We start from the raw sequence: 12,151 nt of genomic DNA, 5'->3' as shown, positions 1-12,151 counted from the left end.
GTGTCAGCGCTGTTCTTCCTCTTCCAGTGTTCCCCGGCCCTCTGGGCCTGTCAAGACCTTCTTACTCGAAATGGCTCTTTGGTTCCTCTGTACTGTCCTTCGGTATCGCCCTGGGAACTTCATACTGAGCTCTCGGTGCTCCAATCTTATCCTTGGAGCAGTTACAGAAGTTCTCTCTACCCCGTCTGTCCTGTACGGTTGTGTTTCCGTATCAGTCGTGTCTCTGACTGGTGCCTGAATGGCCCCTTTTTGTTCTGAGCCTTATGTCTTTTCCCAGGACAGGGCTGTTCTACATCCCGTTCCTTCCTTCTGAAGGTGGTGTTTGCCTTTCGCTTCAACACTTCACCGATTTGGACGTTGTTTGGGCCTTGCCGGTTTTACTTGGAGATCTCCGACTCTTGTCGACGTTCGGTCTCTTGGGTTTCCTGGAGGTCCGCGCTTAGAGTTGACGGACTCCAGGGTGGTTTTCCTCCGCCTTATCAGATTGGCTATTGCTGAGGTTACCGCACCGAGGGCAGGATTCTGCCTTTGCTGTCACCGTTCATTTCACCAGAGCGATCGGTGCCTCCTGGGCCGGAGGCATTGGGCTTCGGCCATGCATTTGAGCAGGGCGGCCACAGGTCTTCCGTGCACGCTTTACAGAGTTCTACAGGGTGCATACTCTGGCTTCGGCGTATGCTGCCTTGGTCCGCCTGGGTCTGCAGGCGGCGGTTCCTTGATGCCTTCGGGTGCTTCGCCTTGGAGCTGTGGTCCCTCCCCTTTTGGACTGCTTTTGAACGTCCCAAGGTCTTCTGTGTCCCCCAAGGAAACTGGGCGAGAAAACGAGATTTTTGTATAACTTACCTGTAAAATCTCTTTCTCGCTCTTTCCTTGGGGGACACAGCACCCACCCATTCATTGTTTTTCTCTACACGGTTTCCGAGTTTGTGTTACCCGTTGGGTAGTTGGCTTGTTGGTTCCTTGTTGGACTTTGCCTTTTCTCACTGCTTGGACACGCAACTGGCAGTCTCTCTCTCCAGGCTGAGGGTATAGCTGTGGAGGAGGGGCTTAACAGCTTTCACTTAGTGTCACGCCTCCTATGGAGATGAGCTATACCCAAGGTCTTCTGTGTCCCCCAAGGAAAGAGCGAGAAAGAGATTTTACTGGTAAGTTATACAAAAATCTCGTTTTTTTTTTTTTTTATTTTTATTTTTTTACGTGCATCAAAAACTGTGATTGCAGCCACACGGAAAAAACTGAAACTCTGTACGCAGTCGCAGACCAAACTGACTGAACTTGCGTGCAAAACCATCAGTTTTTATGTGAACAGACCCTGAGAGAATCCGAAACGCTCGTGTGAAAGAGGCCTAACGGACATGATACACAAGAAGGGTTGACTTGCTGGATACATTATGCCATGTTCCTCCTGATTAATTTGTACCTTACCCTAAACAGAAAACCTGGCAAGGACTCGGTGATTGTGTGTGATGCTTGTGACAAAGGATATCACGCGTTCTGTCTGAAACCTGCCACCGAGGATCTGCCTGCAGGCTCATGGAAATGCAAGGTATTTCTATTGTTTCCTTATTTGCTTGTTTCTATTGGGGATCTGTTCCCTTCTTCAGGTTGTTAAAAATTCTACTCTGTCAATTCTCAATGAAAGCTTTGCTACTACTTGCAGCCGTGACACCCTCAGCTATGCTTGAGAGTTGATGGCAAATTGAGCTTTATATAGATCCAAACCTTTGCTTTCATATCTCTGCCGGATTAAGGATTTTACTAGTGATGGCCTATTCTCAGGATAGACCACCAATATCTGATCGGCGGGGATCTGACACCCTGCACCCCCCCGATAGCTGATCACAGCTGCACAGCTCCATTCGATCTAGACCTGGTCCCATTCACTTCATTGGGAGCAGTGCTGCAGTAGCAAGCACCATACGCTATACCAGGGATTAGCAACCTTCTGCCCTCCAGCTGCTGTGAAACTACAACTCCCAGCATGCAAACATCTGGAGTGCCGGAGGTTGCTGATCCCTGCACTATACAGTGGACAGAGCTGTGTAGTTCCAGAGCTACTGCTGGTTGGTGGCCCCTGCCGATCAGATATGGATGGCTTATACTGAGGATATCAATAGTAAAATCCAGGAGTACCCCTTTAGACTTTATTCCTGATGAATAATTGTTGTACAATGTTTCTACGCAGAATTGCCGTGTCTGTCGAATCTGTGGCTCTCACACAGCACAGTTGGAGCCTGGGAGTCCATGGTATGAGAATTTCTCTGTGTGCAAGAAATGCCAAGAGCAGCGATGCATGGCAGAGCCCTGTGTTCAGTGTAATCAGCCTGGCTCCTTGGAGAACATGAACCAGTGCCCCAAATGCTTAAAGTAAGATTTCTCTTATTTCATACGTGTTTCTTTGGGTTGTGTAAGAGCCTAGAGTACATGCTGTAAAGAACTCCTCACACTATTGCGCTCATGTTGTGTGGATGATTTGTCGTTTTTAAGTGTATTTCAAGTGACTGCTGTAAAAGTAGCAGGATAGTCCCAATTGGCTTAAAGATCAGGCTCTGTAGTTTGGCATGGCTACTGCCAGGTTTTACAATGGAAGATGGCTGGGAAAAGAAGAGAGAATATTTGACGGGAATTATAATGTCCACTTTAGGATGCAGAGTTTTCACTCCAGACTTTGCTGGGATTCTGCGCATTTACTGCAGATTTCACCCTAGGTGCTGCAGATTCAGAACCCGCACTGCAGGACAGTTTCTTTACATATCCTACCCTTTGGTAGCTCTGTAAAACGCTATGGATTTACTACATGCCAATACATGGCTGCAGTTCTGCAGCATATCCGTTCCGTGTGGACATACCCTTAAGAGGGCCAGTCGCCATTCCTGACATGTCTGTTTTAGTACAGTCTTCCCTCATGAAATAAACCTTAGAAATGTTTTTCATAGAACCCTAAGGCCTCTTTCAGACAGGCGTTGAGGGAAAAGGTCCGGGTGCGTTGCGGGAACATGCGTGGAAAAATCACGCGAGTGCAAAACATTGTAATGAGTTTTGCACTCGCGTGATTTTTCTCACGCATGTTTGGTACCCAAACCTGAACTTCTTCACAGAAGTTCGGGCTTGGGATCTGTGTTCTGTAGATTGTATTATTTTCCCTTATAACATGGTTATGAGGGAAAATAATAGCATTCTGAATACAGAATGCATAGTAAAATAGCGCTGGAGGGGTTAATTAAAAAAAAAAAATAAAATTTAACTCACTTTAATCCACTTGTTCGCGCAGCCGTCATCTCTTCTGTCTTGTTCTGTGAGGAATAGGACCTTTGATGACGTCACTACGCTCATCACATGGTCCGTCACATGATCCATCACCATGGTAAAAGATCATGTGATGGATCATGTGATGACCGGAGTGACGTCACCACAGGTCCTTTTCCTCCACACAGCAAAGAAAGAAGACAGAAGAGATGCCGGCTGCGCGAGCAAGTGGATTAAGGTGAGTTAAATTATTTTTTATTAACCCCTCCAGTGCTATTTTACTATATATTCTGTATTCAGAATGCTATTATTTTTCCCTTATAACCATGTTATAAGGGAAAATAATAATGATCGGGTCTCCATCCCGATCGTCTCCTAGCAACCGTGCGTGAAAATCGCACCGCATCTGCACTTGCTTGCGATTTTCACGCAACCTCATTCATTTCTATGGGGCCTGCGTTACGTGAAAAACGCACAAAATAGAGCATGCTGCGATTTTCACGCAACGCACAAGTGATGCGTGAAAATCACCGCTCATGTGAACAGCCCCATAGAAATGAATGGGTCGGTATTCAGTGCAAGTGCAATGCGTTCAACTCGCGCATCGCATCCGTGCGGAATACTCGCCCGTGTGAAAGGGGCCTAAGGATTGCTGTTCCTCTTATCAATTTATGAATAAATTGACAATTGGAGGGGTATCACTACAAAGTGGTCGCTGTATGGGCAACATCCCTTTCGTCAAGGAGAATGATGAAACCCAGTTGTCAATTTAGTCATATATTTCTAGGAAGAATAAAAAAATAAAAATACACGCCACAACCTAGAGTTGTCAATTCACATTGAGCACAATTATTTTCAAAAACAGGTATGTCAAAGAGTGGTGACAGGTAGGGCTGCAGTAAACGATTATTTTAGAAATAGAGTATTCTACTGATTATTTTTACGATTAATCGCGTAATCTAATAAGAAATTTTTTTATGAATAGACCTTTCCTCTATAAAAACTTATAAGACCCCCTGCCCTCAGTCCCCAACACCCTTCGTTCCACCCTGTGCGATCAGCCCAAGTGCATCAGTTCTCCCCATTGCCATAATCTCCACTATCCCCCAGTGCCTTCAGATCCGTCGGGAAAGTGGCGTAGATTATAGCGGAAACCTACATCAGCTCCCATGCCCTTATTAATAATTGCAGTGCGCCTTAAGTGCTTAAAGGGGTTGACTATCAGAATCCAGGCTAAATGGGCACATTCTGAATGTCCATGCTGTGCCACAGTAATCAAACATGTACCTTTCAGCTCATGTGAACTGCTTGTTGCAAGGTCCCTGGCCGCCTGTCCCCTTGCATTTTGTACATCCCACCGCTGTGGGTGCTGCATCCATGGGAACCAAAAAGGCCACTTAAAAAGAATCCAGGCTAAAAAGGTCATGCAAGTCCAAGCTGTCAGACATGTAACGTTCAGCTCACCTGAGCTGCTTTTTTCCTCCGCCTCAGTCTGCATGTCCCCATATGCTGACCACCATTTTGGTTCCCATGGACGTGGCAGTTGGGATATATACATAACCGGTGGACAGGCAGCTTGGGGCGCCTTGTGAGAAGCAGCTCACGTGAGCTGAAAGGTGCACGTCTGGTCGCGGTGACACTACATGGACTAGCATACCCATTTAGCCTGGAAGTGGCCAACCCTTTTAACTAAATGACACAAGAAGAAACCACATCACTCAGCGATAGAACTGGGTGTTCACACCTGACATAGCTTGCTTTTTGCACACAGCTTTAACATTCATTTGGTATGCCTTGTTCTTGCATGGGAAAGCATCTAATTTTAGTTTCTCCTAAGTGTTATTGAAGTATTCAGTAAACGTAATTCTGAGTGTAGTGTGCTCCTTGTACCTCCATCACTTCTTGGTTTCTTTTGTGTGTTGCTCCAGGTTCCATCATTCACATTGTGCACAGAGGTGTGACTCGCTGGCGCACAGCACGAGCTGTCCATCATGTAGCAAACAGCAGGCCGCCGTACAGAAGAAAGATGAAGAGGACAAGAGTGTTGAGATCCCGAATACAGCCCTCTCAGAATGTGAAGCCAAACCACTAGGTCAGTAATAAAGAGATTGTTCTGTAAATCATATCCAGATGCCGCTCAGGTCTCTGCCCGTCTCCATTTACTTCGGGGCAGCTGATCAAGTGTCATCTAAGCACCCCTGCGGCAATTATCCCTGCCTCATCGGTAATGTTGACTGCGGTATTTGTACAGCGCTGTTTAATATTGATGCCATGTGAATAATGGAAGTAAACATAATTTATATGTTTTGCTGTTATGTCCTTTTGTGCATAAAATATTACTTAATGTTACTGCACTATTTTCCGTATTTTTCTAGAAGTTTCAACAATTGATGAAGATGGGCTTGGTTCTTCAGACAACGAAGCTGCTGAGGCTCCAGAGATTCTTCCCAACACCCCCCCGCTGCCAATCGAGACCAGAAGTCCTCCTCCTTTGGAAGCAGAACCATCACACCAGGAGAGGACATTTGACCCATGTGCACCACTTGAGGAGGCTCCTGTTCTAGTCACAGTGGAAGATGAAGATATGGAAGTTGAGGAAGAAGGCACAGAATTCATCCATCACCAGAAACAAATGGTGTCTTCACGTTCACAAAGTTTTTCTCACCAGACATCATCATTTATACCTTCAACTCCAGATAGGACTCGGGCAAATGCCTCTGCAGATGAGGACACACAACCTATGGACTCACTGAGCCTAGAGGATGGAACCTGCCAGAGTCCTACTAGGACTAAAGAGGACCCTTGCAATCGTTTATTTCAGCAACCATCAGACTCTGAAATGATCGTGGACTCTGATGAGCCTCCTTGTAAGTCTGCAAGAGGAACATTAAACAATGACAACATAAGAGGTCAAGATGTTGCAGGGGATTTATCTGCGGACAAAGTTCAGATGCCCATAAGATGCACTATCATCAAGTCAGACATAGTAAATGAGATCTCCAATCTGAGCCAGGGAGATACAAGTGGTAGCTTTCATGGCTATGATGCTTTAGGTTCACCTGACCCTGAGGGCGGGTCCCTCTGTATGGAGATGTGCTTGCACAAGGAGGATGGCTCTTTGAGGCTGTGCACAGACTCTATGCCCGAAACTGATGACTCTCTCTTATATGACCCCTCTATTGGGAAGTTAGATGGGGAGAAGTCAAGACGGAAGTGCTCTCCCGGGCGATCTAGAGTCAAACACGTAAGTCAAATTTTATGCGTAATCTCAACCAATTTGTTAACAAAGAATGTTTTTCTAAATTGAAGTTAGAATGCTAGAGACTAGTTATGAATTAACTTCAAATGCTTGATGGAATGTCCAAAGCCGCCAATTAGAAAGGGCATGTATTTGTCAAGGAGGTGATTGCTGAGTGATGTAACCATTTAACATAGTCTGTCCAATGTGGCTTCAGTGAAAGAAGTATTGGACTCTGGATGTATTTTGAGAGGAGCACTGCTGTCCAACTGATTGATTTAATTCCTTTCCTATCTACATCTGTATTGCCAAACCAAATTATTGGTTTGGGTCTATTTTCTTTTGGTTTGTACCCTGCCTCCTTTGTTTAAGTGTTAATAGGACTGTCATGTGTCCGACCTCCACCAATCGAATGTTGATAACCTATCCTATGGGTAGTTTATCAATATCTACAACACAGACGACAACTTAAATGAACAGACACTTTAAAAAAAGAAAAAATTTAACGCATGTTGTGGTTTAACAGCCATGAATTAAAGATCAGGACTGTAAGATGTACATTCATGGCTGTGGCTAATTCCACCATTTTTAGTGTGTGGTAGACGGGGGTCGTCTCATCTCAGACAATGGGGACATATCGCTAGGATATGCCCCCATTGTTTTATAGGTGCGGGTCCCACCACTGGGACCCGCACCTATATTGGTAACGGAGTCCCGCAAAGTGGTGGCTGGAGGACTCCAGTCTGGCCACCACCAAGCGCTCTCCCCATAGAAGTGAATGGGAGCGCACCGTGCATGACTGGCCACCGCTCCCAATCACTTCTATGGGCCCGACGGAAATAGCTGAGCGCTGCAGCCCCATAGAAAATGAATGATGAATGAAGGGCGGCTGTGCATGCGCAGTGCGCCCTCCACCGTTTTCGGGGCTTCGTTCTCAATATAGGTATGGGACCCACATTTATCAGACGATTTGCCCCCATTGTATGAGATGAGAAAACCCCTTTAACTCTATTCTGTGGGTCAGGTTGATTACGCTGATACCAATTTAATATTTTTTTGTTATGCTTTAGCTCTAACAAAACACGATACTTTAATAGTTCAGACTTTTATGGATGCTCTACTACCATGTTGTTGTGGTGTGTTTTTTTTTATTTTTATAAATGCGAAAAGGGGTCTATGAGCTTTTAATATTTGTAATTTTTTATTTTTTTTGTAAACTACAAAATTGCTAAATTTTATAAAAATAAAAAGTGCCCTATTGTCTTTGTTGCTGGTGACAGCAGCATCTAAGGCATTAAAAGGCCAGGTTAAATGTTCTCTCCCATCCTGGGGTGCTGCATACAGCTGTCAATTCTATGAGGGCCCTTACAAATTGGTGTGGAGTTTTCTGCTCACTAAAAAATGCTATGGAAACTGCTTGTGGTTTCCGATGTATTCCATGCATTTTTATGGCTTTTTTTTTTAAATGTGTTTTTTTTTTTTTTTTTTTTCCCTTTATAGAGGTGTCAAACTGCCAGAAAGGCTTCAGTATGCTGCATTTTTGAACAAATGACAGATTCAAAACACGCCACCTAATTAACAAAAACCCCAGTAGCAGAATAAACGCTTGTGTGTTTTTGACTGGTCTTGTGTTATTTTTGTTGTTCTGCTCCTGTAACCGAGCAGAGCACTAGAAATAAAGCGTGCCAATACCGCCTTGAAAAGGGTTTTCCTATGCTGAATAGGTCATCAGTATCAGATTGGTGGGGGTCCGACACTCAGGACACCTACAGATCAACCGTTTCAGAAGGCACCGTCGCTCCACTGAGCGCTGGGGACTTCTCTCTGCTCACCAATCACAGCTCCATACATTGTATAGTGGTTGTGCCTGGTATTGCAGCTCACATCCAATCACTTCAGTGGGGCTTAGCTGTGTCTCGGCCATGTGACTGATGAACGTGACGCCTACAGAATGCTAAGACAAGGCCGCGGCGCTACTGTGAGTGATCGCGCCTTCTCCTGGGGGCCAGACCTCCACCGATCAGATACTGATGACCTATCCAGAAGATAGGTCTTCAGTATGTAAGTCTTGGAAAACCCCTTTAACAGCAGCATCATTTTTTTACATGAAGGTGTATAATATTGCTTATATTATAATACTACAACCGCAACTCTGCTGCATATCAGGACCTTGGAATGAATTCTACGTTCCTAATTCCTCCTGGTTGGCGTTCACAGCTCTAGTATTAACTTACCCCCTAAATTGGCATGTTTTGTCACTTTCCCTCATTTTTATAATGTGCATGTAATTTTTTATATATTTTTTTTTTGCTCATGATATTCTGTAGAACTCTAGACCAAATTGTGGTCCGCCATGCACGGGCAAAGACCGTGGGGCAGCCGCATGCGGATCGCAGACACACTCACTTGAATGGAGTCCGCACCGCAAAAAAGTAGTGCATGCGCTACTTTTTTGCGGTGCGGAGGCATGGCCAGAAACACCACGGAAGCACTCCGTAGTGCTTCCGTGGGGTTCCGATCCGTGACTCCATTCTGTATCTCGGTGATTGCGGATCCATTCAAGTGAATGGGCCTGTGATGCGGAATGCACATGGCCTGTGTTTTGCGAACACACTGTATGCGGGCCGCAATACGGCCACGGGGGGCACACGGTCGTGTGTATGTAGCCTAAGGGAGAGGGGAAAAAAAAAAAATCACATTTATTAGCACCTACAAATTCCTGTATGCAACAATTGTGTCCAGTGGAAAATCAGAATCCCGAATGGAGACCGAACAGACTCCGTTGTAGTCAATAATCTGTTGAGCGCTATTCTTTTCAGTCAGGCCCGTGTTCACACATGCACTGTGAACTCCAGCATTCTGTTCCACCGGAGAGACTGCTGGAGTTCACTGTATCCGGCAGCAGGACCGTGTACCGTCGGATCCCCGTTCACTGTAATGGAATCCAGCGAAGATCGGGCTGCTTTCTGCCCCATATGCCGGCTTTCTACTGGACAACAAATCCTGCATGTAGTATTTTATTTGTCTGCCATACATGCCGGATGCAGGGACTGGATTAGAGTGTCAGAGTTTACAACTCAGATGTGAATCCGGTTCTTCCGCTATCTTCGTTCTGCTCCTCTAACGGAGTAGAACAGAAATATGTAATGGTGGTGGGAACTCTCCTTAAACCTGCTACAAAATCGCAGTTCAACTGCAATATGTGAATATTCGCCTTTGTAGAGCTTTGTCAGGTGGAGTATACAGCGCTGGTTATGGCCCATTAAGATACTATTGGATTTTCCTCTATTAGTGCAGCATTTGCAGTGAGGTCTCCAAGACCCTGAGGCTGTGTAATATAAATGAACTAAGTAGCCAAATCTATCACTTCATTGGGAGGTGGTGCATATCGGTCGTCATCCTCCCTGTACAGGAATCTGACTTGTGCATGTCTTGATGCGTGTGCAGTAGAGCGTCGTTCCTTGCATTGGAATTGCATTTTTTCCACCTGTTTTTATGCATTTTCCATGTTTGATTTTTACATTTTAATGTCATTATGTCCTATCTAAAGGGTCGAAGCAGCAGCTTTCCTGGAAGGCGACGACCCCGTGGAGGTAGTAGCGCTGGTAGCAGGGGCAGAGGAAGATCAAGATTAAAGTCTACGACCTCTTCCATTGAGACTTTGCCGGTGAGACCTGAAATTTGCTGTACGCATACTTTAAATCTGGACAGAAGGGAATCCCACGAGGAGAACCAAACTGTCCCTGACATCGGGCCTGAAGTTGGGGGATTATATCATAGTTGATATTATTATTATTATTATTATTAATAATAATAATAATAATAATAATAATAATAATATTATTAAAGCGCCATTCATTCCATAGCGCTGTACATATGAGAAGAGGTGCACATACATAATACAGACAATTGCATTAATCATAAACAAGACGAGTTACAAACTGGTACAGAAGGAGAGAGGTCCCTGCCCGTGAGGGCTTACAATCTACATGGTATGGGAGAAGGACACAGTAGGTGTGGATGAAGTTGGTCATGGCGGTATAGAGGCAGCAGGGTCACTGGTTGTAGGCTTGTCTGAAGAGGTGGGTTTTTAGGTTTCTTTTGAAGGATTCCAATGTAGGTGAGAGTCTGATATGTTGGGGTAGCGAGTTCCTGAGTATGGGGGATGCACGGGAGGAATCTTGGAGGCGATTCTGGGAAGAGGAGAGGAGAGAAGGAGGTCTTGTGAGGATCGGAGAGTGCGTGTGGGGATGTATCGGGAAAGTAGCTCAGAGATGTAGGGAGGGGACAGGTTGTGGACGGCCTTGTATGTATTTGTTAGTACTTTGAAGTGAATTCGCTGGGCAATGGGGAGCCAGTGAAGGTATTGGCAGCGGGGAAAGGCAGAGGAGTAATAGGGTGAGAGGTGGATTAGTCGGGCAGCAGAGTTGAGGATAGATTGGAGGGGTGCGAGAGTGCTAGATGGAAGGCCACAGAGGAGAATGTTGCAGTAGTTTAGGCGGGAGATAATGAGGGCATGATTGCTTACTGGGGATTAAAAAATATATATAAAAAAATTTCGGATAAGTGGATGGGTCATAGGGGTCGTGGCCTCCCTTGTCTCTGCAAATTTACTACAATATGTGCCAGACACTGGCGTAATTTAGGCTACTTAGCGTTAATATTCGGGTATTGAGATCCGTAACTGAACAGAACGGAGTGCTCCAAAAAGCATTCCGTTCCGTTTGGTTGCATTCTCATACCGGAGAGCAAGCCACAGCATGCTGCGGTTTGCTTTCAGTCATGGAATGCGGAGCAAAATGGGTTTGTCATGACCCACAATGCATCAATGGGGATGGATTGACTTTCAGTGGAGTTCATGACGGATCCGTTTTGCCCATGTTAAAGATGATACAGCTAGATCCGTTCGTAGCGGATGCAGATGGTTGTATTATCAGGAACGGAAGCGTTTTTGCTGAACCCTGCCGGATCCTGCAAAAGTATCCTAAAAATCCTATCTATGCTAGCCCATTGCTGGTGTTGATTTGATTTTCTTGCACATGAAGGGTCATAGATGTGCCTTATTGTGAGGCTTACCCTCCTTAATAGACTACCGGTCTCTCAAATACAATCCCCTATTCTTTGTAAATTTCCCCCAATGTGCTGCGTTGATCCTTCCTAAAGTTTGGCCAAAATGTAAACCTGAAATGTAATATCAATACGTGATCTATAAAGATATATAAAGACATCTTATTCTATGCAGTCCTCTTCATGAGTTATTGTAGATCTCTTTTGACCGCAGAATATATTTTGGCTTTTCCCATTTAAATGTGTTAACCACTGTCTCATCAGATGGTAGATCCTGAAGGCTCTCCAGATAAAGAGGAGGAGGAAGAGGAGGATGATACCATGCAGAACACCGTGGTGCTCTTTTCCAACACAGACAAATTTGTGCTCATGCAGGTGAGCTTTTTCGACACACAGGTTTGTTTCTTACTGCAGTCAGTGTATAGTAAAATGGCTTTTATAAAAATGTTTTTTTTTTTTTTTCAATTTGTCTTTTAGGATATGTGTGTTGTTTGTGGCAGCTTTGGACGTGGCTCAGAGGGGCATCTTCTAGCATGTTCCCAGTGTTCCCAGTGCTATCACCCCTACTGTGTAAACAGTAAGGTACGTATTATTACTTTC

General features: G+C 45.0%; 1 protein-coding gene across 1 annotated transcript in view; it reads left to right on the top strand.

The window, feature by feature from the left end:
- The window catches only part of KMT2D (lysine methyltransferase 2D), a 158,304-nt gene that overhangs the window by 43,885 nt on the left and 102,268 nt on the right, over positions 1 to 12,151 (top strand). Inside the window, 7 exon segments of the mRNA XM_040425528.1 lie at positions 1,435 to 1,546; positions 2,186 to 2,367; positions 5,175 to 5,338; positions 5,622 to 6,490; positions 10,035 to 10,151; positions 11,816 to 11,926; positions 12,029 to 12,133. Of these exon segments, the coding sequence (XP_040281462.1) occupies positions 1,435 to 1,546; positions 2,186 to 2,367; positions 5,175 to 5,338; positions 5,622 to 6,490; positions 10,035 to 10,151; positions 11,816 to 11,926; positions 12,029 to 12,133 (1,660 nt within the window).

This window comes from Bufo bufo, chromosome 3 (genome assembly GCF_905171765.1).
Source record: "Bufo bufo chromosome 3, aBufBuf1.1, whole genome shotgun sequence".
Lineage (NCBI taxonomy): Eukaryota > Metazoa > Chordata > Amphibia > Anura > Bufonidae > Bufo > Bufo bufo.
Note: the sequence above shows the minus strand (reverse complement) of the source record. Positions and strands in the feature narration are given on the sequence as shown.